This window comes from Myxocyprinus asiaticus, chromosome 50, assembly GCF_019703515.2.
Source record: "Myxocyprinus asiaticus isolate MX2 ecotype Aquarium Trade chromosome 50, UBuf_Myxa_2, whole genome shotgun sequence".
Classification (NCBI taxonomy): Eukaryota; Metazoa; Chordata; class Actinopteri; order Cypriniformes; family Catostomidae; genus Myxocyprinus; species Myxocyprinus asiaticus.
The window spans coordinates 21,561,110-21,588,991 of record NC_059393.1 but is presented as its reverse complement, the minus strand read 5'-3'; the positions used below and the strand labels follow the sequence as shown (position 1 = coordinate 21,588,991).

The 27,882-nt window shown below is 37.8% G+C and overlaps 1 protein-coding gene across 3 annotated transcripts; it reads left to right on the top strand.

The window, feature by feature from the left end:
* Positions 1-369: 369 nt before the first annotated feature.
* rad54l2 (RAD54 like 2) lies at positions 370-23,789 on the top strand. Of its 3 annotated transcripts, none has more exons than XM_051695095.1 (22): positions 370-504; positions 5,142-5,317; positions 5,465-5,714; positions 5,812-5,924; positions 6,043-6,156; positions 7,969-8,204; positions 8,295-8,477; positions 8,562-8,695; positions 11,121-11,317; positions 12,538-12,880; positions 13,142-13,319; positions 15,710-15,934; positions 16,237-16,355; positions 16,585-16,694; positions 16,845-16,944; positions 17,027-17,232; positions 17,320-17,495; positions 19,134-19,330; positions 19,497-19,675; positions 19,765-19,854; positions 19,986-20,075; positions 20,166-23,350. In XM_051695095.1, exons 2-22 carry the CDS (start codon positions 5,194-5,196, stop codon positions 21,092-21,094), a joined length of 4,293 nt encoding a protein of 1,430 aa, XP_051551055.1. In that variant the 5' UTR covers positions 370-504; positions 5,142-5,193; the 3' UTR covers positions 21,095-23,350. The 3 variants fall into 3 exon arrangements, 2 of the variants coding, with proteins under 2 accessions (XP_051551055.1, XP_051551054.1); XR_007896848.1 differs by lacking the exon at positions 370-504 and having other exon boundaries at positions 5,160-5,317; positions 20,166-21,447; positions 22,633-23,789; XM_051695094.1 differs by lacking the exon at positions 370-504 and having other exon boundaries at positions 5,160-5,317; positions 20,166-23,777.
* The last annotated feature ends 4,093 nt before the right edge of the window (positions 23,790-27,882 follow it).

The window sequence follows — 27,882 nt, the reverse complement described above, 5'->3', positions numbered from 1 at the left end:
TATATTATTGTTTTTTATTGTATTAAAAAGTTGTTCGCATACTATATACTTGTATGTTTGATCATTTACGATATATAATATATCATATTTATATATAATAAACATTACAAATAAAATATGCGCGCGCCAAAAAATGGAACGTAAATGTAAGTGTAATGCAAATGTATAATATGTACAACATATTTTATAGTTTATAAATGTAGTAATAATATTGGCAAACAACGGAATAGTTTCATATTATAATGTACAGTCACTGCGGTCTTAAACTACCTTCTGGAAAGTCTAGATTATTCTTGGCGTTTATAAAACAGGTTTTGTATAACAGTGATTATGAAACACAGCGCGGAACCATCGAACTCAGTGTTTGCGCCTCGGGGGCGTTAAAGGTCGCTGCTCGCGCACAACTGTAAGATAAAATAAAAGAATCACTGAGTTTTTGAAAATATATATTAATAATTTAATGAAGCACAGCGCAGCCGAGAGATCTTAACAGGAGTGAAAAAGGTAAGACGTCGCTGTAGAGTCACACGCAGTCGTTTAATGTGTTTTATTCGTTATATTTTAGTACAGGTAGCACGTATGATAACGTCAACAAAAGAGCATCGCACGCTAGTGCTAACGTGCTAACAGCTAGCGGCTCTTTTACATTTAAATTGATCAATTTGTTGTTTTTGTTTCGTGCAGAAAACACAATGCATTATAAACACACATCAAATGGTTTAATCTGATTATTATGGATAGAAATTGAGTTTGGTGTATGTGTTAGCAGTGTTGCTGGTCACCCAGTACAGTTATGTAAACGTGCCTCATTCACATGAGTCCAATTAAATTCTTTTAAATCATGTATATAACACATATATCGCCATATCCCCAAGTGATATGAAATACGAATCTCTGGTGTAATATTGTAACTAGCAGGTTTGCGGTATGCACAGGTGCAGAATTTACCTGTGCAGCTTCAGTTTATTTAGTCACTATCATGTAGGAGTTGAAAACTTTTTTTTTTTTACTTTTTAGTTTTGCATGCTGAATTGGTTTATGCGGTTGTTTTCTATGTAAAGCACCTTCTCGGGTTGACCAGGTGTCAGTGGGTTCGTAAAGTCGAGTGATTTAGTGAGCTCTGATTGCAGTTCAGGTTTTGAAGAGCTGTCAGATGGTTTAAACTTAACCCTTGTGCGACTTTCCGGACATTTTTGTTTTTTCGATCATTTTGGCTGTTAATGCCAATGGAATACATTTTGCCAAAGGTGTGTCTTTTTGGGGGAAATTAAGATATTTCAACCTCAGTTCCTATAATAAATCTATAAAACACTGTGTACACAAAATAGTTACACTCAGGACCTTCAGGACAAAAATGTCCTTATCGAAACCCATTAAAACTGCAATATTTGATCCCAGTGCTGTTAAAGCATAAAATCATGAATTCTATGATATTATGCTTTCATTCTGGAGTCCTGGCTTCAGAATTTAAATTTGTAATATTTTCCATCAGATGGCACCAGTTTTCTCATGTTTAGCCTATGGAGCAAATACAAGCTTTTCCCCTATTCTCTGTTTGCTGTATTATAGAGCACTGCAGGCCAACTGAATAAATGATGCAGCTAACATTGTGTGGGTGTGTTGGTACGGATGTCAGAGTGTGTTTTATACGTGTGCATTGAGAAATGTGTGTATGTAAAAAAAAACAACAGTAGCATTATATAAACAAACTGGCATTTAAAGGGTTAAAATCCTGAAAATGAATGAATATTTGGTAGTTATGATCAGGACTGATGTTGCTTAAAAAATCAAGTCGGTGAAAGTGGAAAATAATATTAATATGTAATATTTTTATGGCAATTTTTTGACACGGACATTTTTGGCCTCTAAGGACCTCTGAGTAACTTTTTTACATTGACGCACAAGGATTAAATGTAAGGAAATAAATAAAAAATAAAAAATCTATAAGGATGATTTCTAAACATTTTGAGTGGGTTTTAATAGAAGCGAAAGTGAATCTTATTCACTCGGTTCAAGACATATGGCCCCCTGTTTACCATATTTCATTGGTGCTTTTTGTCGTTTGTGGTCACTATATTCTTACATCGTATGGAAAAGAGCAGCTTGACCATTCTGCAAAGTTTATTCTTTTGTGTTCCGTGGAAGAAAGTAATTTAAAGGCATTTAGAATGACATGAGGGTGAGTAAAAGATGACCAGATTTTAATTTTCAGGTGAACTATTCCTTTACCCCAATTACTGATGTTTCGTCCATGAATATAGCCATTTCTGCAAAATTATATAAACAAATGGACAGACAAAGGTAAGTTTGTAGTTTAGCAATCCATGTGCGTTAGAGGAAGGTGCTGTGTGGTGGTGCAGGGTGGAGCAGATGAGTCTGTGACTCACAGTTCATGTTGTGGAACAGACTTTGCTGTACTGCGTGAATGTGTCAGTGTGTCAGTGGCCTACATTCACTCATACACTCAAACGCTGCCTACTCTTATATAACTCACTTATGTAAGTAGGCCCGACTCTCTCGCTCTTTCTGTCTCTCCCTTCTTCCTCCTGCACCTCCCCCATCCTCTCTTTCTCTATTGCTTCTTTTTCTTCTCTTAAACATCTTTATTGGAGGATTTTTCTTTTGCTCAGCAGTGAGTTGTGAGTCGCATTCTTGCACACTTGAAAATCGAGCGGTTTTAAAATGAATCACAAATTCTGTGCTACTTTGCATGTTTTACTTTTATTATTGGTTAGTCATGCACGATATATCAGCGGCCATATCGGTGTCGGACAATAAATGTGAATTGTTAAAGTTATCGGTCCGAGTAGATCGATATATTAAAACCGATAAATTATGGATTTTATGACCAAAAAAGGGAATTTTAAGCAAATATATAAATGCCATCAACAACATATTTGTGTGTCATTCAGTTGAACTCCGAACATCACTGAGCCGCACTGCGGATCTCAACCGGATGAGCTCCTGTCCGGCAGAGCACATCAAACGTTTCTTGCTCTGATGCACCGCTGTCAGCTTAGGCTCGCACCAAACACCCACTAAAATATAAACATCCAAATGTAAACTTTGATAGTGAACGCAAAGCACTAACTCTATTTCTGTGGAGTGATAAAATGAAGAAGTGAAATCTCAAAGGTTTTACTTCATGAGAATATAAGGGCTTGTGGGTTTAATCAAAGAGCATTAAAATAACTGGTGAAAGTAAAGAAATTAGGACTGAAATATTTTACTATTGCATAATATAATAAAAAAAAAATTACATTTTATTTTTGTAAAAAAAGTAATATAAAATATATAAGTTCCAAAAACAAAGCCATGTTGACCAAAAAATGTATTTAGAAATATTTTGACATTTAAAACATAATTTTTCATGTCATTCGTAAATTTTTAAAGCCTTTAAAAGAAATCATATATCCCTATTTTATTATATGATAAATATATTTTAAATTAAACATGTAAAAATGACTTCTCGATGTGTATGAAGCACACATGCACCTTAAGAAATATGACAATTTATATGACAATTAATCGCGAAAGCCTAAAACAAACAATTAATCATTATAATTGCTATTATTTGTTTGACAATTAATCGTCAGCCAAATGTCATAATCTTGACAGCCCTACTAACCATTACACCGTGTCCTAACCAGACGCGACACGATAAAAGGTATCTTTTCCATGTTAAACAGAGTTTTTGTCTTAACCAGCCACGATGAGTGATAGCGACAGGTCTTTCTATTTTTTGAATGGTTTCTAATTCTGCGATGTAGCACCGGCCAGCGCAGTCAACAAATGGGTCTAAAATAATTTTACGCACAACTCACCACACGCTCCACCGAGAGCGAGAACCACATTATAGCGACCACGAGGATGTTACCCCATGTGACTCTACCCTCCCTAGCAACCGGGCCAATTTGGTTGCTTAGGAGACCTGGCTGGTGTCACTCAGCACGCCCTGAATACAAACTCGCGACTCCAGGTGTGGTAGTCAGTGTCAATACTCGCTGAGCTACCCAGACCCCCTTTATTGTGGTCTTTTGACAGGTTTGAATTAAGTGCAATGCACTGTATTTATAAAAGTAGCTCACTCATCTGATTATACATTTCAAAGTCAAAATACTTTTTTAAATTAAAGGAAGTTGGCCATAAGAATGTAACATTTTGTTATTGAACTGGTTCAAAGTAGGCTACATTTAGAAATGATTATGGGAAAAGAAAGATGTTTCCTTGGAGGTTCCTTGTTTTCTGCATTTGAAGTTTTAAAATAAGTATCTGCTGCACATGTTTGATTGTATTTGAAGTGCAATGGACACGGCTTTATAAGCTGAACCTTTTGTTTTTGTAGTCAGGCAAACAAAATGTAGATTTATTTCCAGATTTAGATTTATCTACAAATATATCGGCTGTCGGCCTCCAAATATAATTAATTATCATATCGGCCAAAATTTGCATATCAGTGCATCCCTACTATTGGTGTTTTTTTTAGGCAGATTTGAAGAAACTCCTAACCCTACTTATTAAACTTCAGTATGACTACAAAACATGAATTAAACTTTAAATTGTGAAACTTCTTTAGGGGAGGTGTGCTATTACTTTTCTAAGTGACCAGACCTGACCTGTGGATTTTAGGGCTGGGGAAAATTATTGATTTTGCGATTAACCGTGATCTTCATTTGAACAATCCAGAGATCTATTCTTAAAATCCTAAGATCGGTTTATTACTTCTACTTGAAAGTAGGGATGCACCGATATTACGTTTTTTGGCCGATACCAATTTTAAGAATTACAACAAAACTATATGCCGATCCTGATGTTTTACCACTTCCCTTGTTTTGTTATTAGATCATTGTTCTAACAATAAATAATTCCCATTGAACATGGTTTGGATCTGCTGAACACATGACAAGCAGTTTTTTTAAAGAGAGCCACAATGAAAGATAAATAGGAGATAAAAAGACTAAAACATTTTGCACTTTTGTTTTTGCTGTTCAAAACAACAGAACTCACATTTGAAATATATAAGTTCAAATTCATATAATGCTTGCATTGTAAATCCATATTTTATTATGTGATGCAATTAGTGCTTTAAGGCAGTCTGAATGAAGATATTCAGGTAATATTGTACTTGTCTTTTTTATGAGGTGGTCTAGATGAAGATGTGTGAGTAATGCTCTTGGAGACCCAGGGGACGCCATGTCAGAAGAGGCAATCTCAGGGAGCGACCTGGAGCCCGGCCTTAACAGCGAGGAGGAGGAAGAGGAGATGGAGGAGGAAGAGGATGGAGAGAATGATGGGGATGATGAAGAAGATCCAATCGGTGAGTGCCAATACACCTTTAATGTGTAGAAACATCAAGTGTTCTGTCAAGTCATGCCCGTGGAACACAAAAAAAACCCTGTTTAGTGTGTGGTTGTCTCTTCGGCTGTAAATGAATTATTGATCGGTTGGTATTCTCTCTCCGCAGATCAGCTTGAGAGCATGGACACTGAAGATCAGAGAGATCAGAGCAGCCCCCCACCTACCTCACCATCTAGAGACTCCACCCCTGACCCCACATCCCGACCCCCCTCCCAACCCTCCTCCACCTCACGAACGTCATCACGACCCGGCTCTCAACCTCCATCCAGTCCAGACAGCCGCAGCAATGCCTCAGTCAATGACAACGCACTGAAGAAGTCCAAGTCCAAACCTGCTCACTTGAGGAGGAATATCCGGTACTGAGCCTAATTCAAATCTCTGTCGTCATTTACTCACCCTTGTTTCGTTTCAAATTCGCTAATGCTAATTGCACCGCTTCCCTCCGGTCCACAGGAAGCTGCTTACAGAGCACCAGCTGGAGGCGGGAACCAAAGCCGCCCAGCAGGAGGAGCTCGAGAGACGTCGGCGTCTGGAGCAACAGCGGAAGGACTTCCCCCTTTATCCAGGTGAGTGCCATCCGAGCCGCTCACTTCGCCTCGGCCTAGTGCCAGTGTTGAACATTCATTGAGTGAATGTTCATTCATTGTGTGTGTGTGTGTGTGTGTGTGTGTGTGTGTGTGTCAGATATAGCCACTGCAGCACCGGGGCCCAAACAGGAAGTGATCTGTCTGGACAGCAGTGGTGATGAGGGCGAGGCTAAAGAGGCCCCATCCCCTGAGTTACCTGCCCGCAGAGATGGTAAAATCAACATACCGTATTTTCCGGAATATCGCATTTTTTTTTCATCATATGAAAGGTCCTGCGACTTATAGTTCGAAGCAACTTATGTACATAATATATACGTAACTCAAGCCGGCTGGTCACACACGTGCACATGAGATGAGAACATCTGTCGTAGAGATGGTAGAAGTGTTTTAGAGTAGCCAATTCGGAATATTTTGCCTTTACAAAGTACTTTATGCAACCAGTTTTAATATTTTCTCCATCATAACATTACTGTTGTTACTAACTCTAGACCACTGTCAAACGCAACTCCTCACATGCCCACAAAATGATGCTTCATCATCACACTTGTACTAAAAAAATTCAGTCAGTGAACCGTATAATTAATGCAGAGCAAAGAGGGCTGCAAATATCAGACTGTTATCTCCACAGAGTGCGTTTGACATCTGAACCGGTCAAAGGAAGTCTGGCAGCCTGCCCCATGCAACCCCTGTCAGTGTGTCTTCTATGTGTTTTTTATCTCTCAAAAACGTGATTTCACCCGGTGCGACTATATTTCCGGAAAATACGGTAAATCAAATACAGAAAAATTCAATACACTATAGTAAGTATTACACATACTATAGCATAAAACTGCATTCGCAACACATTTTACTTCCATAATATTTCAGAGTGAAACACGCTATTTAGTGGCAAATAATATAAGGCGGGGCTTGTTTTTATCCATCAGGATTTGATTGAACCTTGGTTCAAATAAGTGGTTCAAATAATTTTTCCCCGCCCACACGGCCTTGATTACATCAGCAGAAAATAAAAGTTGTTTCAGAGGCAGATAAATTATTTCAGTTTTGATTTTTAACTGCAAAAACAGTAGTTTTTGTCTTGTTTTCCAGTAAAAATATCTAAACATCCTAAAAACAAGATAAATTTACTTGTGAAGTGAAATTGAATAAGATATTACGGCTAATTTTCAGAGAATATATCTTGAAATAAGTGTATTTTTCTTACCCTATTACCCTATTTTTTTTAAGCATAAATCTAACAAAATTGAGTGAAGTATTTGCTTAAAACAAGAAAAAACTATTTGAAAATGAGGGAAAAATAAAAAAACAGGCATATCTGTATGTATTACACTTAAAGGTATAAAAACAGCATTTCGCAACTCATTTAACTTCGATAATATCTATGTAATATTTCAGAGTGAAACACAATATTTAGTGGCAAATAGAGTATAGCGGGACTTGATATTGTCCATCAGGATTGGATTGGACCGTGAAAAGCAGACTTGGTGATATAATTGGTTACAGTTATTTTTCCCCACCCACACAACCTTGATTACATCAGCAGAAAATAAAAGTTGTTTCAGAGGCAGATCAATTATTTTAGTTTTGCAAAAATAATTAGCTGAATCAGTTGTTTTGTCTTGTTTTCCAGTAAAAATGTCGAAACATCCTAAAAACAATATAAATTTATATGTGAAGCAAAATTACGATATTACGACTAGTTTTCAGAGAATATACGTATCTTGAATTAAGTTTATTTTTCTCACCCCACTGGCATTTTATTTTGGCTTGTTTTAAGCATACACCTAACAAAATTTAGAGAAGTCTGTGCTTAAAATAAGTAATGAATGCTAATGGGATAAATAAAAATAAGCTTAATTTAAGATGTATTCTCTAGAAAACTAGTCTTATTATCTTCTCAGATATCCAAGGATATTTATGTATTTTTACTGGGAAAAAAAGACAAAAATACTGATGTAGAAAATGATTTTTGCAGTGTTCTCAAAACTAGACACATGTATAATCTTGATAAATGTCCCTTCAGATGTGATTGAGTTGAGTTCTGGTGATGAAGACACTCAACGGATCAGCAGTGAGGAAGACAATAATGAAGGTCGCTCAGTCACACCCAGCACAGATGAGAGCAGCGGGTCTCATGTAAATGACATACTCAATCAGCCAGACACCCAGGGCAGGGTGCTGGTCAATATCAATCACCCGGGAGACGAAGAGGACCTGTTTCTCGCCCCTCAACTCGCCCGTGCAGTCAAACCACACCAGGTACACACATCTCTTAATCAGGTTGTGCAGTCTGGAACAAGTCTTGCATTGCCAGATTTATCTCAAAATCTCTTTGTCTCTCTCTCTCAGATTGGTGGTATCCGTTTTCTGTATGATAACCTGGTGGAGTCTCTTGAGCGGTATAAGAGCAGCAGTGGGTTTGGCTGTATTCTGGCTCACAGTATGGGCCTGGGCAAAACCCTGCAGGTCATCTCCTTTATCGACGTCCTGCTGCGGCACACTGGAGCCAAAACTGTTCTCGCCATTGTACCTGTGAGTGTCTTAAGAGCATTTTGAGCGATGGTTTGAATCTGTCCTTGTTTTGTAGAGTCTCACTTGGTCTCTTCTCATCTTTAGGTGAATACACTACAGAACTGGTTAGCTGAGTTTAATCTCTGGCTGCCTGCTGCTGAGTCCCTTCCCCCTGACACAGATCCTGCCCAGGTTTTACCTCGAACCTTCAAGGTTCACATCCTCAATGATGAGCACAAGTATGGACACAGCATCCGCTTTAATTTTCATTCAAACCAAATGTTTACATAAAGATTCTGTCTGGATATATAAGGTTTAATCTCTCAAGAATGGTCAAGAAGAGACTTTTTATCTGAAAATCCAAAGAACATTTTATTTTGCATAAACAAAATGAAGCCTAGTTTTAGGACTTTTAATACATTAATACTTGGTTGCGTTGCGGCTTTATTTTCAAGACAGTCAAGTGCATTTTCCCCCAAATTTTCATTACCTTAATAATATCCTTCCAGTTACTGTAATGTGAAAAAAGAGTCATCTATTATTGGAATTGTGATCATAGTTGTGTTTGTTGTACTGCCTTCAGTTTATGCTGATATTAATCGAAAGTCTTTGTTTTAAAGGAATTTTTATAAAAAAATACGGTATTACTATTGAAAATAATGGCAATTACAAAAACTGAAAAGTAAAACATCTGGATACATTATGGTATTTGGAATAACATAACCGTAGTATTTTTTTGTACTATCAATTTATGCAGATTTATGCAATACATTAAAAAAAAAACACTAACCCTAAACCCTGACCCCTACCCCAGCCTTTACACTAACCCTAAACCCTGACCCCTACCCCAACCTTTACACTAACCCTGACCCCAACCCTTACACTAACCCTGACCCCTACCCCAACCTTTACACTAACCCTAAACCCTGACCCCAAACCCAACTCTTACACTAACCCTGACCCCTACCCCAACCTTTACACTAACCCTAAACCCTGACCCCTAACCCAACTCTTACACTAACCCTTACCCCTAACCCAACTCTTACACTAACCCTGACCCCTACCCCAGCCTTTACACTAACCCTAAACCCTGACCCCTACCCCAACCTTTACACTAACCCTAAACCCTGACCCCAAACCCAACTCTTACACTAACCCTGACCCCTACCCCAACCTTTACACTAACCCTAAACCCTGACCCCTAACCCAACTCTTACACTAACCCTTACCCCAAACCCAACTCTTACACTAACCCTGACCCCTACCCCAGCCTTTACACTAACCCTAAACCCTGACCCCTACCCCAACCTTTACACTAACCCTGACCCCAACCCTTACACTAACCCTGACCCCTACCCCAACCTTTACACTAACCCTAAACCCTGACCCCTAACCCAACTCTTACACTAACCCTTACCCCTAACCCAACTCTTACACTAACCCTAACCCCTATCCCAACCTTTACACTAACCCCTACCCCAACCCTTACACTAACCCTGACCCCTACCCCAACCTTTACACTAACCCTGACCCAACCCTTACACTAACCCTGACCCCTACCCCAACCTTTACACTAACCCTAAACCCTGACCCCTAACCCAACTCTTACACTAACCCTGACCCCTACCCCAACCTTTACACTAACCCTAAACCCTGACCCCTAACCCAACTCTTACACTAACCCTTACCCCTAACCCAACTCTTACACTAACCCTGACCCCTACCCCAACCTTTACACTAACCCTGACCCCTACCCCAACCTTTACACTAACCCTGACCCCTACCCCAACCTTTACACTAACCCTGACCCCTACCCCAACCTTTACACTAACCCTGACCCCTACCCCAACCTTTACACTAACCCTGACCCCTACCCCAACCTTTACACTAACCCTGACCCCTACCCCAACCTTTACACTAACCCTGACCCCTACCCCAACCTTTACACTAACCCTAAACCCTGACCCCTAACCCAACTCTTACACTAACCCTTACCCCTATCCCAACCTTTACACTAACCCTGAACCCTACCCCAACCTTTACACTAACCCTGAACCCTACCCCAACCTTTACACTAACCCTGACCCCTACCCCAACCTTTACACTAACCCTGACCCCTACCCCAACCTTTACACTAACCCTAAACCCTGACCCCTAACCCAACTCTTACACTAACCCTTACCCCTAACCCAACTCTTACACTAACCCTAACCCCTATCCCAACCTTTACACTAACCCCTACCCCAACCTTTACACTAACCCTGACCCCTACCCCAACCTTTACACTAACCCTGACCCCTACCCCAAACTTTACACTAACCCTGACCCCTACCCCAAACTTTACACTAACCCTGATCCCTACCCCAACCTTTACACTAACCCAACTCTTACACTAACCCAACTCTTAAACCTACCTGTACCTCAACTGCAGTAGCAGCAAATGTGAATCCTATGAGAATTTTGCAGAACATGTAACACGTAGTTACACAATAAGTAAATTGTTTCGTAATGTTAGTACATAGAAGTTAAAGACCAGAAAATCTAAAAAAAGATTTTGGGTGAAATGTGACTTATTTTCATGTCCGTATTGTCATTTGTTTGGGATGTTCTGATCTAAAGTGCTACTTCGTTTAGTTAATGGTTTTTCATGTGTGTCTGGATCAGAACCACAGTGGCACGGGCCAAAGTGGTGGAGGACTGGACTCGTGATGGTGGCGTGCTGCTAATGGGTTACGAGATGTACCGCCTGCTGTCTCTCAAAAAGAGCTTTGTGACCGGCCGCAAGAGGAAGTCCAAGAAACCCGCTGGACCTGTTATTATTGACCTGGATGAAGAGGACCGGCAGCAAGAGCTCATGAAAGGTCTGTTCAATATGGAATATATAGTAGTATTATAGGTCAGCATCCTTGACCTTTAGTTAACGCGTTTTTACACTTTAGTTAAAGCGTTTTGTTAATGTGCTAGACAAGCGTCTTTAACCGTTGCACCACGTCTCAATGTGTTTTCTGCATTTAACGCAGGAGTGCCACATTTTTAGACGCCACTTCAAGTTAAAAAATCGTCCAACCTTGAAAAACACATCTTGAAACACTTGCGTTCTGTTCCATTCCTGCGCTGCGTCTAGCTTTTTTTAATGCAAGAATGTGTTCGGCCTGAACAATCCATAAGTCTTAAAAATTAAGGAAGCATCTTTTTCATTGTGCTCAGCAGTGTAATTATTAGGGTTGCGTTTAGGAACAACTACCTCACAATACAATGCATATCGCAATTTACTCTATGTCGTGATTTAATACGTCGTGATGTATCACTCGTAATTGGATTGCGAATGAAACTATGCCACATTGATGTAGTCCTGACTGCAAGTGAGACATTCAGGTAGTGAGAAATTCTTCATTAATTGAACTGCAGGAAATATGAATGCGCATATAAGTAAAATATCAATACAAGGATCTAAATGATCAATACAATATTGTGAGAAATATATATAGATAAATTGTGTTTGCACAGCCATAATGTCAAAAATCAATGTAAAATTAAAGCAATATGGAAGTAATTTATTTTGAAGGCTACATGCCATCATTAAAGTTATTTTTATTTTCTTATATCTTGAATTTTTTTTAGCTAAAAATATTTTTCCTTTATTCTATCTTTTTAATATTTTTTTTTTTATTTTTTGTAATATTTTGTTTATTTTATTAAGTATTCTATTTTTATAAAATTTTTATTTGATCTTTGTTTTATTTTATTAAAGTATTTTATTTAAAAAAAAATTTTTTTTTTTTGTTATTTGTTTTCTTAATTTTTTTTTAAGAATTATGCTCTTTATTTTTAATATTTTATTTATTATTATTATTTTAATTAGGTCATATTTATGCAAACTTTTTCATTAAAAGAGAATGCTTAATGGCATAGCTGTTTTTGCCTTAGAAACAAGAATCGTAAAATTTTACTTGTATTAGTGTCAACTACTGTAATTTTGTAGTGGCAACATTAGTGAATAGTGAGTGCCCTCAGTTTGCTAATTTGTCAAATTGTCACTTCATTTGTGTGTTCAATTATGACACACCTCTGTGATCTTTAGGGATTGAGAGAGCGCTGTCTCGGCCCGGTCCGGATGTTGTTATATGTGATGAGGGTCACCGTATCAAGAACTGCCACGCCAGCACCTCCCAGACCCTGAAGAACATCCGGTCACGGCGACGGGTAGTTTTGACCGGATACCCACTGCAAAACAACCTGATTGAGTATTGGTGCATGGTGGATTTCGTCCGACCTGATTTCCTCGGTACGCGGCAGGAGTTTAGTAACATGTTCGAGAGGCCCATTCTGAATGGACAGTGTGTAGACAGCACACCACAAGACGTTCGGCTCATGAGATACAGGAGTCACGTATTGCACAGCCTGCTGGAAGGCTTTGTGCAGAGGTGAGTTAAAGAGCGCCATCCTGGTGGACTGAATGAAAATGCCACTTTTGTGCTTTTTTTTTTGGTTCGACCATCTTTTTAGTGTATGGCTATGTTTCTGAATGGAATTCAAGCTTACTTCTTACTAATTACACTCGATACTGCCTATTATTATGCCTGAGCTGTCTTCATTTTTATTTTCAAGTTGCCAAAATAATAAATGTATCTGCCTCAAACAGAGACAAAAAGTTCACAATAAGCTACTACTGTCTGCATTCCCAGACGAGGTCATGATGTCCTACGAATGCAGCTTCCTGAGAAAGAGGAGCATGTGATCCTGGTACGACTGTCTCGTCTGCAGAGGGCGCTCTACACTGAGTTTATGAACCGTTTCAGAGAGGCGGGAAACAGCGGGTGGCTTGGACTCAACCCACTCAAAGCTTTCTGTGTCTGCTGCAAGGTATGAACTCTCACTGGGTGTTGATGATAGAGCTTAATGGTTAATTAATGAACTGGACAAGTAAACTGAAGGTTGCCGGTTCGAATCCAAAAAGGGGTGAACAGTCCATGAACTGTCATCCTTGTGTCCTTGAAATTGAGTTTTGGGAATTTCTCTAGAGAATTTACATTTTACTCGTTTTGCTGAGGTCTGAAATGTTTCATCGGTTTGATAATGTTCTTGTGTACACGTGTGATATCTGATTTCAAATTGAGTCAGTTCTTTTCAATGAATTTGATGAACCCGTTCACAAAATGGTCTAAATTGTTTATTAGCAAATCTGTCTGAATCAAACAATGATTTTTAAACATCGGTCTGAATCAAAATTATTTTTAGACATTTCTGTCCAGTAATTGCAAGTGACCTGAAAGTTCAAGTTAAAAGTTTTGAAAATTAATTTGTCAAAAATTGTGGGAATCCTGCTTTAACAGTTCTGTATATAAGTGACCTCTGATTGGCTAAACCCATTTTATCAGTGTAGTTAATCCTGTCATTCATCAGGGCGGGCAAAGTTGCTGAATGATTAATATAAAAATGAATAATATATCATTACATTATTATAATATAACATAGTCATTAGTACATTATGAATTGTTATTAAATAAATATATATATTATACTTGTATATAAATATATCACAAACATTGTTACATTTGTTAATTTTACTTTTCATTAATTAATAATAATAAATATTTACATTTGACCACATTTATGTATCAATGTATATGCAGTGAATGTAAATGTGGTCAATTGTTAATATATTTTAATATTAATTATTAATATTATAATATATTGTTATATAAATATTTACTATAGTAATAATATTATATATTGTTATTAATATTAATTGCCATTGACCACATTTATGCATCATGTATAATTAGTGAATGTAAATGTTAATAATATTAATTATTAATGTTATAATATTATATAAATATATACTATAGTAATTATATATTGTTATTAATATTAATTCACACTAATTAATCGTAATTAATTAATATTAATATTAACATATGACCATATTTATTTATCAATGCATATTCAGTAAACACAAAATTAATATTATAATATAATATTATATAAATATATTCTATAGTAGTTATATATTGTTATTAATATTAATTCACACTAATTAATCATAATTAATTAATATTAATATTAACGTATAACCATATTTATGTATCAATACTTATTCAGTAAACATAAAATTAATATTATATTGTTATATATTGTTATTAATATTAATTGGCATTGACCACATTTATGCATCAATGTATAGTTAGTGATTATAAATGTTAATAATATTCATTATTAATATTATAATATATAAATATATACTATAGTAATTATATATTGTTATTAATATTAATTCACGCTAATTGATCGTAATTAATTAATATTAATTTTAACATATGACCATATTTATTTATCAATACATATTCAGTAAACACAAAATTAATATATAATATAATATTATATAAATATATACTATAGTAATTATATATTGTTATTAATATTAATTCACACTAATTGATCGTAATTAATATTAATTTTAACATATGACCATATTTATTTATCAATACATATTCAGTAAACACAAAATTAATATTATAATATATTATTATATCATAATATAATACTGTAGGCCTGTTCAATGATATGAGAATAAAACAAACAATATTTTGAGTTTTTAAGCCACTTTTTGTCTAATCAATGCTTTATTCATCTGCCACAATATTGCAGTTTATTTCAAAATGAATTTCAGTTCGTATTATATATTAATTACAGGCCCTACTTATTATATTTATAAATATTTGAATTATGCATTATTTGATATATGAATTATCTTTATTTGGAGGCTTTTCTCAGCAAATAATGATGTATGCGATTAATTCGATTAATTAATCGGCACGTCATGTAATTAATTCGATAAGAAATTTGAATCGATTGACAGCCTTAACAATAATTTATATTCACATCTGCATATTCAGTGAATATAATTGTGGACAATTGTTAATATAATATTACTTTATTAATAATTACTACTAAAACATATTATTATATAATATATACTGTAGTGGTGATATATAAATATATATTGTATATGTCCACATTTCTGTATCATTGCATATTCAGTGAATATAAATGTGGTCATATTGTTAATGTGCTCATAGTTGTGACGTAACAAATGCAACAATTTCTGAAGGAGCTGTAGCATCTTTAAATGTTCTCGGTGGACTGCGGAGGGAATTTTGCGATGTGAACTTTAGAGTATATCTACATAGCACATAAAACACTAATTTCAGATGAGCAACAAAAATCCTGTTTTTACTTTGTGTCTCGTGTAGATCTGGAATCACCCTGATGTTTTGTACGAGGCTCTTCAAAAGGAGAATCTGGCCAATGAGCAGGATCTGGATCTGGATGACCTCAACTCCACCAGCGGGACCCGCTGCTCTGCCCCGGGACTGAAGGGCAAAACATCTGACCCCGCCAACAGCAAGATGACCGTGGCTCCAATGGGTCTGAATCCCTTACAGGAGAGAGCCAACCAAGTCATCACTTATGAATGGGTAAGACCAAACTTAGCAACTTTTATACTGTGTTGTTCCTTTTCAGTTTTATACAGTGTTTTCCACATTTAAAAAAAAGTGATGCTCAATGGACAGCATCTATGTCATAATGTTGATTACCACAGAAAAGAGTTTAGACTCATCCTCAAGTTTGTAAAAGCAAAATTACATTGACAGTAATGCACTGACTTAAATCTGTTGAGAAATGTTGAGCTGTAAAGTTGTCTAGGTTGCAGTGCTGTCAACGGAGATAAACTTATCTTGAACATGGAAACATATTTCACATAATTAATTTATTTTAGGCAAAAGACATCATGACCAACTACCAGACAGGTGTTTTGGAAAACTCTGCAAAGATGGTTCTGTTGTTCCACCTTATTGACGCGAGTGTTAGCCGAGGAGATAAAATACTGGTTTTCAGGTAGGAACTGAAATGCAGAGTCTAAGCATAAAGTTTCCAATGTAAATCCAAGACAAGAGACCATAATAAAGGTCTATTTAAGACGAAGAAATGTTCACTGTGTTTGCAATCTCCATGTTTGACAATTCACAGATGTTGGCTTTTAATTATCTCTTCTGTCAGTCATGCTGTTATTTTGTAAAGATAAACCAGTTACGTTAGCTCATTTATCTGCGTGTTATTCTTGCAGTCAGAGTTTATCCACACTCACTGTTATCGAAGATTTCCTCTGTCAGAGGCCCATGCCAATCCAAACAGAAACCGGGGTGCACAACTGGGTCCGCAACGTCAATTACTACAGTGAGTTTCGGTTACTGCTGTATCAGACCCAACTTGTCACAAACCAATCAACTTAAACGAATTGTATTATGATATAGACATCATTAACATGATATTAAACTAGGCAAAATGCTCAGCCCCAGTGTCTGTGTGTTTATGGATCCTTTTCAGGGTTGGATGGGAGCACATCAGCTTCAGAGCGAGAAAGACTCATCAACCAGTTTAACGACCCATCAAACAACCAAGCCTGGGTCTTCCTGCTGTCCACTAGGTGATTTAACTTCGAAGAGTATCCACATGTGGGGTCACATGATGATAAGGAACTTTGGACTAACAGATGGTTTTGTCCATAGGGCTGGCTGTTTGGGGGTGAATCTGATTGGGGCAAATCGCGTCGTGGTTTTCGACGCCTCGTGGAATCCGTGTCACGACGCTCAGGCCGTTTGTCGCGTGTATCGCTATGGCCAGCACAAACCTTGTCACATCTACAGGCTGGTGTGTGACTTCACACTGGAGAAGAAGATCTATGATCGACAGGTGTCCAAGCAGGGCATGTCTGGTAAGAGAGAGAAAGTGTGTGTTTGTGTGTTTCCCTGAGTAATATGACGAGCCGTTCTGACATTATTGTTTTGTCTTTGTGTTCCAGATCGAGTTGTAGATGATTTGAACCCTGTTCTTACCTTCACACGGAAGGAGGTGGAGTCTTTGCTGCACTTTGTAGAGGAGGAGCCTAATCCTAACCAGTCAGAACTGGTCCCTAGTGAGGACATGGAAATTGTCATAAAACAGGCCTGTTTGCTTTACCCGCACCTATTAACCAAGGTACGCACACAGGCACACCTGTAGTTCTCAAACAAGGTACATACGAGGGATGTGAACAGTTAGCTGGTACCAAAACTTGGTATCGGTGGAGGAAAATGCTACTATAGTGTGGATGAGGGGCGTAAAAGTAGCAAAACCAATGCGTTTTCAAACAAAAAAGAATTAGTGTGGACGTTCTGTAGAAATTCTCTTGTACTCCACACCGTTTTTCCAAATTCTACTATGCCATTCTGGCAAAATTCCAAATCCAACTGCTGTGGGCTGAACTCATGAATTAGTTTTGTCAAAAGTACCGGTACTTTGGTACCAAGTCGGTACTAAATTAAAAAAGATGTAATGATACCAGTCTTTCTGCAGTACCGGAAGTACCGAGCACCGACTCAATCCGGTACCAGCGCGCAGTATGACTGACACACGACAGCTTTAAAATGCTCATTTTGAGCATGTGCTCTGTTACTCCTTACACTCAAATGGACAATTAATCAAATTAAAATCGTGACATGGGGACCCAGATAGCTCAGTGGTAAAGACGCTGGCTACCACCCCAACCAAATTGGCCCGGTTGCTAGGGAGGGTAGAGTCACATGGGGTAACATCCTCGTGGTCGCTATAATGTGGTTCTCGCTCTCGGTGGGGCGTGTGGTGAGTTGTGCGTGGATGCTGTAGAGAATAGCGTGAAGCCTCCACACGCTCAACAAGCCACTCGATAAGATGCGCGGATTGACGGTCTCAGACGCAGAAGCAACTTAGATTCGTCCTCCGCCACCTGGATTGAGGCAAGTCACTACACCACCACGAGGACTTAGAGCGCATTGGGAATTGGGCATGCCAAATTGGGGAGAAAAAGGGAGAAAAAAAAAAAAAAGAAGAAAACAGATTTCAGGGCACTACTTAAAAACACTTAAGCAATGCATCCTTGATTGAGAAACACTTGAAGGAAACGTGCATGTCTTAATTTATTATTTACATTGTAATGTAACTTTTTAAATAGGGTAAACGGCTGTGTTCAGTAGCACATTATCATATTAGCACATTTATGCTGTGGTATCGAAATTGGTATCAAGAACCGTGAAATTTCACTGGTATCGGTACCTACTACTGAAATGTTGGTACCTTGACAACACTATCATGAATATTAATTAAGTTGGGCTTACATTGCTTCGTAACCTTCTTGTAACCTCCCGTCTCATAACCTAATTGCCGTCTGGATTCCATACTCACAGTTGCTTTTTTGTATTGTAAAATTCTGAATCCTACTACGGTGTGGGCTTAACTTATGAACATTAATTAGTTTGTACTTGGGTTGTTTCTTGGTTCCACACCGAATTCTCAACTTCTGCAAAAATTTCAGCGAAATTCTGAATCCTACTGTGGTGTGGGCTTAGGCCATGAGTATTAATTAGGTTGTACATATGTTGCTTTACCTTCTTGAATGAATGAATGTTACACTTGTTACATTTCTTGGAGCATCTAGTCGTGTAAACTTATTTCACACCAGCAACTACTTTCTGAATTCTATAAATACATTTTTACCAGTTTTACTTTGGCAAAGGTGTTGCGCATGAATATTAATTAGGTTGTGCAGACATGGCTTTGTAACCTTCACATAACGTAATTTTTCTCTGTATTTCAAACCAGCAACCATTCCATCATGAGTCTCTACTGATGGACCGCAAGGATTTGAAACTGACCAAAGCAGAAAAGCGAGCAGCCAAGAAGAGCTATGAAGATGAGAAGCGGGCATCCGTGCCCTATCAGCGGCCCTCTTATGCACATTATTACCCAGCTAGCGACCAGAGTCTCACCAATATCCCTGCCTTCAGCCAGAGAAACTGGTGAGTCCAGGCAAAAAAACTTGATATATATATATATATTGCCTCTCTGTTTCTAACTATTATTGTGAAAAATGTAACTCAAAATATTGACCTTTGGTGTTTTGGTAGACAAATCTGTTTTCCCATTAAGATGATTACTTTTAATTTATGCTAACCTTTTGTTAAGGCGCCCCACCCCTCATTTAGAAGAGAAGCCAGTTGCAAGTGTCAGGCCGGTCCAGTCCACACCCATTCCCATGATGCCACGGCAGGTACCCATGGGCGTCCCCAGTTCAAGTGCGGGATTTCCGGTCAACTACCTGCAAAAGGCTGGTGTCTACGTTCAACGAGTTGTCACCACCACAGGTAAAAACCCTTCACTTGTAACGCATGTCTACATGTTGTGTTTGAATTCTATACAATGTTTCTTCATGGTTTCTTGTATTTGTTTGCAGATATTGTGATCCCAGGGTCCAACAGCAGCACAGATGTCCAGGCCCGGATCGGTGCTGGAGAGAGTATTCATGTTATCAGAGGATCCAAAGGTACCCCATTTTCATGTTTCAGATGTTTGGCAATGTTTCAGCCATTGGGAGTGATTCCTTACTAGTGCAGTGCTGTTCCGTGGGTCATTGGTAAGCTATATTTGCTTCATATTCTTGCTTCTCCTCTGCAGGCACATACATAAGGACCAATGATGGAAGGATATTTGCCATCCGCTCTGGAAAGCCAAGACCACCTGACGTAGGAGCCACAGCCTCAAGAGGTTCACTAATTACAAATTTGTCTTGTAGCAGATGCAATCAGCCCCCCTAGTGAAACATGGTACTAACAAAATCTTTTCTCTTTCTCACAGAGGACTCGGGTTCCACCTTGCACTCTGTCAGTAATGGTCGCGCATCGCCTCAAGAGCAAAAACGTTTAACCCCAGAAGCTCAACCTCGCTCTTCGCCCCCACACAGTTCTGAGCTGCTCCGAGAGTTCTACGCCAACAAGGACACCATTCCTGTGGGAAATAACTTACCTTCCCCGGGAACACCTGAACCCTCGGGAATGGACAGACCCTCCCAACACAGCCGCGTTCCCGAGCAGCACCGGCAGCTTGGCAATGATGCCATCACATCCCTGGACGTCCAAAATTTGAAACGGAAGCTTGCAGAAAGTCGGACATCCAAACAATCTAGCGCCAAACGGACCCCGACTTCTGCCGGTGCTGCCGGGAGTTACCCGGGGTTTCCTTTAAGCAGCGCATATGGGTTTCCGCCAATGGGGCTGAACCCTGCCCTATTAGGTGCACTGGGTCACTTGACTCCACCCGCACTTGGAAGTAGGTCGCATCTCCTGCAACAAGCTGGGCAGACGCTAGGCGACTTAAACGCAATGTTCCCCTCCGAGACTCTTGGATTGAGAGCGTCCAACAGCTCTTTCGCCTCAGCTTGCTCCACCGACACCACCTCGACAACTCACGCCAGTATGCTGGCATCTTCATCCTCTGTTCCCTCTTCTTCATCATCTTCCTCTTCCTCCACCCTTCCACCTTTCATGATGAACCCAGGGATGGCAAGCATGCTATCCAGCTTCCCGGTACCGTTTTCCCAACCTTTGTTCCCGAGTTCCTTTCACCCTAGAGGCCTAACATCTACTCCTGCCTCAACTGCTTCCACCTTTCTCTCGTCCTCCGGCCTGTTGGGGGCAGCGTTCAGCAACCCTGAAACGCACCCATCCGTAGCTGAAAACGGAGGAAGCAGCTCAGATGACGATGTCATTGAGGTTATGGGCCAGTGAGGGACTGTGATCGGCTGCCTCTTCGATTCCATTGTTGTGAAAGGAATGATCCGATTGGACGAAGCTGAAATAATATAAATCCAAATGCTGAATATGCATTGAAAGGGGATATATATTTTTCCTAACAGTAAGGGACCAGAGGGCTTACGGGAAGAGCCCTAGTTGTATCTCCTTCGTGGACCTGGAAACGGACCTTATGAACTGTAGAGAATACCGAACCGAACATAATGTGATTGTCTTTACGAACCGTTTGCATTCGTAAGAGATTACTTTAGAGATACATAGCTGTTTGCTAGACCTTGTAGCATCACCTGGAATGATAAAAGAAAAGATACATGACTTTTATTATAATTGTAAGTACTACTATTGCATTTTGTAAATGGTGGTTCTATAGGAATATTCTTAAGGCCAAAGTATACTCCAGTTGTCCATGTGCCGCTACATCTTGTGCACAGTCCGCACACAGCCCAATATTTATAGAATAGTGGACAGTCCACTTCAGTGCACATTGTCTGCGCATGTGCCTGCCGTTGACTGTCCTAAAGAGTATCAAAAAGCAGTCGTAGCACGCACGCGTCAAACTGGACCACACAGAGTCACGGTAAAAAAAAACATGCTTTGAAAGACTGAGCCTGACTGTGTGCTAGACGGAACAGCACATGGAAAAACTCAGTATACTCTATAGCCGTTAGTTGTGTTGATCATTGAAATCACAGACTGGGCAAACGAGTTCATAATGGTTGAATCATAGAGCGACGTAAGCCATGCCTAGCGTTCAGCACCACCAAGACCTTTTCTTTCCTTTAACAAAAAACAAACAAACAAGGAAAACCTTAAAAACTCGAATGTATTTTCATGTTAGCCTTTAAAATCTGGTGGAGGGACGTAAGTTTAGTGCGTTTAGTTCGATATTAGCCTTAAAGCAGACAAATGGATCTGTGTTCTCATTCAATTGTGTAGCAACAAAATCATCTGTCATTCGCCATTATCTTACGAATGTGTAGACTGTTATGCGACCCTACTAGCTATTGTTTTTTTTTCCCAAATATGCGCTTCGGATAATTTAGCGCGGTCATTACGTTAGCGGGCAATTTCATCTGTGCTGGGGCCACAGTCATGACTAAAGTGTTAGTTTGGCCATTTCGAAGAATCACAATGCGTTAAACGTTTGTGTTAATGTTGATTCGTATTTACATGCGTGCTGGTTGACCTGTGACTGACAAATCCCTCAGCCAATAACACTGTTCATTCTCTGTGCCTATTAGAGCTCTTTACTTTGACTCCTCCCACAATCTGCGTTCTCATTAGCAGATACCCATGTTATGATTTTTGAGTCTGCAGACGCTGTTATATAAATACTGTTGTGTGCATTTGATATGTGATTATTATATTGGGTTTTTTTTTCTTTGTTTTGTAACATCTTATGATATGAATTCATTTTTTTCTTTTCACTATGTACAAATTTACCTGAAATATTTATTTATAATGCTGAAGAATAATTCATTTTCATTCTTTTTTTATTTTATTTTATTTTTTAGACATTTTCGACCTTTTATAAGAAGAAAAAAAGATCCCTCCAATCAGAGAGATGAGGGGTTTTTTCCCGTAGGCAAGTTTAAGACCACGATCTGTGAGAGATTCAGCAGTCGGGACCCAAAAACATGTGATCGCATACAAACCCCAGGAGGTGTACACATGTCATCTCATGTTCCCAGCACGGGGAGGAGTAGATTCAAATGACATTGTATTTATTAAATATCATTTTAACATAAATAAACTTGACTCCTCCTGTATTCAGAATATAGTTCTTCCTTGGTTCTCAGTCTTGTGTGACTTCAGCTTGACTTTTTTTTTTTTAACAGTATTTGTGTAGATTTTTAGACAGGTTTTTGCCAGTTACTCTGAATTTGCTCTGCATGTAAACACCTTTACTGGCTTTCTTACTGTTTATGTTTTAGACATCAAAATCCGAGCATTATCCAATGATTTCAAATTATGACAGATTTTTTTTAATAAGATGATTTTTGGTAGTTATCAGTGTATTTTGTGCATGTAAACTTGCTCAATGTTTAGACCTACATTAATTTATAATAATAATATATAATGGTATGATATTAATTACTTAACCATTACAAATTATCATAATATTGATATGTTATCATTTATAAAAGAAAATGCATTACACTACATTTTTTATTTATCAGTTTTATCCGGTTGTAGCTGTATCATTTCGGCTCCTACTTTTGATATACCATCGTATTAAAACTACTTATTAAAGTATAAAATTATGACCGTCATATTAAACTATTCTTATTTCCACCTGTTTCTTCTCAGATATGACACAGGTCGTCATATATAGGTACATTTCCATACATATTCATTTAGATCAGCGAATAAAAATGACATAATTCTGAATCACTATCGAGAACGCGGCAAACTTCCCGATTAAAATAACACGTTCAAAATAAAAGTCCCGTCTCGATTACCAATAATGACACCGAAGCACGATATTATTTGATTGTATGGCACAGATTAAAACAAAGCAATTCATAAATGATATTTATGTATTTATTTATAAAAGGAAATGTTTAACAAATGAAATTTCTACATCCGGCTGCAGCTGTATAGTTTCAGCGCCAACTCATGATATACGGTGATATTAAACTACTTATTCAACGACCGACATTTTAAACCAGTCTTACTTCTACTCGATTTTTCTCAGATATGATACAAGTCGTCATATATATGTAAACTAACATACGTATACATTTATATCAGTGAATAAAAAGCACTATTTGTTCTGAATCACTAGTGAGAACGCGCAAAATTCCCCAGTAAAAATTCACATTCAAAATAAAAGTCCTGTCACACAGTTAACCATAAAGACACCCATGCATTTTTTTGTTGTTGTTGTTTTTTTTTTTTTTTTTTTTTTTTGTTATGGCACAGATTAGAAAACCATCTGATAACTGATATTTATTCTTTCATTTATAGAAGAAAGTGCATTACAAATTATATTATACATGAGCTTTAAAAGTGTAAACAGAACAGAAAAAGACGACCTGACATTTGTAAAAGCAAATCATTTCTTACAGGAGCTTTTTAAGAATAACAAATAATTTAGTGCCATTATTTAGTCTCCAACGACTTCAGTCATTATCAAAGATAATTGGCACCTAAATTAAGTCCTCAGTACAGCTGAAATGCATTCAAGGATATACAATGTTTTATAAAAATGCTTTTTCGGTCAGTTTCATTTTTTACAAAGGTTTCCTCTCCATCACACATTTTCAGAACAAAACATATTAAGAAACCATAAAATTAGCTGTTAACATTGCTCAGTAACTGGCAACTCTGATCCGGTTGGTACTGTACATTCACAACAAGTCTGAATGCCTGCTTATCATTCACCACCTTAAAATGTACCCGTTTAGAAACTTTGGCTTGGAAAATCTCAATGCTGCGGTCGTTTCTAGGCTATGTAAGCGTTTGTAACCTGACTTATTATAACCAGAGTACATAGAGATGGGGAGAGGGCCTCCAGGTACCACATATACCCACTTACACTGGTACTGAACCATACAGAACACAGTCCCAGGAACAGGATGGCGCTGCCCAGAAGGTACGTCAGAAGACCTGAGGTGGCATGGTAGCATTTCAGCTTTGCCAGCGGCCAATATTACCAGAATATTTTGTCATAATATTAATAGACTTTTTCACATTATTTTCGGAATATGTATAGTATAAGAACTATATTACAAATATTTAAAAAAAAATGAATATGTACATTACATATTACAACATTTATTTTTAATATACATTAATATATTTTTATTTTATACAATTTTACTAAAGCATTAAATAATTTCCATATATTAATATTATCATAAAATATTTGATATTTTTATATTATAAATTAAGAATATAAATAGATAGCTATCAGAAATACATTTCAAATAGTTAAAATATAATTTCAAAAAATCATATTTTATCATTAAATGAAAACTTTTTGTACATTATCAGAATATGTATATTGTTATCATAAATATATAAAGATTTTAGAAAACAAAGTTATGTATATTGCAACATATTTATTTTTAATAATATACAATAGTATATTTTGATTAACTGTTTTATGAGAAAATACAATATAACTAACACTTTTCATCATTGCTATATCACATATCAATTTTATCATACAATATCTGGTATCATAGAATTTTTTACATTTTACATTTTATTTTTTTAATTTTTTATACAGGACTTTAAACTGGGACCTTTATTTTGAAAAGCCACAGGATGCAAATGAGTTCCTGCCGCACACTGTCCAACTGAAACTGCCGTTTTGGCTCCGACTCATGATACACCGTCATATTAAACTTATACTGGGTTCCTCTCAAATAAATATGATGCAGATCATAAAAACCAGGCAATTTACAGACAATACATTCAGGTCAGCTTATAAAAAAATTGCTTAACTCACTACGTTACGAATCACTACAGGGAACTCAAGTCAAACTTTCTGGTTAGAAATTACACTGTCAAAATAAAAGTCCTATCACACAATTCCCAAAGACACCCCAGCGCAATCATACTCATTTTTTATTTTATTTATATAGATAATTTAAATTCTACCAAATCAGTTTATTTTTTAATTTTATTTATTTTTAAATTTGGAACCTTTTTACTTTTTTTATTAATTTTTTCCTCCCCTTTTCTCCCCAGTTCCTAATGTGCTCTAAGTCCTCGTGATGGTGTAGTGACTCACCTCAATCCGGGTGGCGGAGGACGAATCCCAGTTGCCTCCGCGTCTGAGACAGTCAATCGGTGCATCTAATCATGTGGCTTGTTGAGCATGTTACTGCGGAGACATAGCGCGTGTGGAGGCTTCACGCTATTCTCCATGGCATCCACGCACAACTTACCACCGAGAGCAAGAACCACATTATAGCAACCACGAGGAGGTTACCCCATGTGACTCTACTCTCCCTAGCAATCAGGCCAATTTGGTTGCTTAGGAGACCTGGCTGGAGTCACTCAGCATGCCCCGGATTTGAACTCGTGACTCCAGGGGTGGTAGTCAGCGTCTTTACTCGCTGAGCTACCCAGGCCCCCTTACTTTTTTACTTTTAATCAGGACAAAGTGGTGAGTAATTTCTTCCAGATTTCCTCTGTTCTGTAAATTCTTATGCTTGTGCTGATGTGGGGAAGTATAAGTCTCTGTGGAACAATAATTGGCGCTTCTGAGTCTGTGGGTGTTTTCAAATCGGGATGAGCAATTTTCAACTATCCAATGAAATTAGGGAATCTCAGTGTAGTAATCAGTGGGCATTTCCAAACCAGGATGGGCGTTTTTCAACTATCCAATGAAAGTAGGGAATCTCAATGTAGTAATCAGTGGGCGTTTCCAAACCAGGATGGGCGTTTTTCAACTATCCAATGAAAGTAGGGAATCTCAATGTAGTAATCAGTGGGCATTTCCAAACCAGAATGGCCGTTTCTGAACTATCCAATGAAAGTAGGGAATCTCAAAGTAGTAATCAGTGGGTGTTTCCAAACTAGGATGGGCGTTTTTCAACTATCCAATGAAAGTAGGGAATCTCAAAGTAGTAATCAGTGGGCATTTCCAAACCAGGATGGGCGTTTTTCAACTATCCAATGAAAGTAGGGAATCTCAAAGTAGTAATCAGTGGGTGTTTCCAAACTAGGATGGGCGTTTTTCAACTATCCAATGAAAGTAGGGAATCTCAATAAAGTAGGCAAATCGTGTAAAGCGGTTGAAAAATGCCCATCTTCGTTTGAAAATTGGAAAACAAATGGAAAACACCTCTTTTGTTCTGCAGTAACACAAGTCTTGATGTGGGACTTGATGATTGCATCCAAAGGCTTTCAATCTTTTGACCTGAAGGGATCATACAGTTCTTTATTTAAGATTCAAGACCAAAAATAAATCCTTCACAGTTCAGTGTTATCCTTGTCATATGTTGATGTTTTCACAGATTTGTCTTTCCTTTGTGATAACATATAACAGTATATTACAAATATATATATATATATATATATACAATTATTTATTCTCGAAAAAAAAATCTATTTTTAAGATTACTCTTAAAAAATTGTATAACAAAGTTCCATCAAACTGAATTTTTAGCAAAATGAGCCTTGACACATATAGCTCTTAACACATCTGCACTGTTCTTACACTTTAGTTTAGAATGGCACAAACACAAGCGGAGTGATACACACAGTGAAGCGTCCAAGTGCTGATGGTGTCAGACCAATTATAAATATATATTCATACACAGTATAAGATACAACTATATATAATTATATTTTTTATTAATGAGTTCAGCTGCATAATGGACATGGTTGTGAATTCAGTCTTTCTGCAAATGTGTCCCTAATATAGTTACAGTCATATTCCAGGGACAATAGTGTGGTTTGTTTAAAGAAATGTCTTGAAATGACTCAGTTAATTGGAGAATCCAGCGACCGTACAAAATCAGACATTCATAACCAATTACTGCATATTTGTCCTGTATGGAGCAGAATTCCTGCATGTCCTGTGACTGACTGGCACTCAGCCAGAATGGACAATTACAGAAAACGTTTTATCTGCTTCTGTGGGTCTCTCCAGCACCTCCCTTCCTGATGCCAAAGGACATCCATTGTCAGGGAGAGAGATAGTGTATGAGGATTTATCTTAACTCAAGTCTTGAGGAGTTATGCACACTCCACTCAAATAAGTGTACTTGATTTCTCTGTTGTTGCACTGAAGTTTTACATGG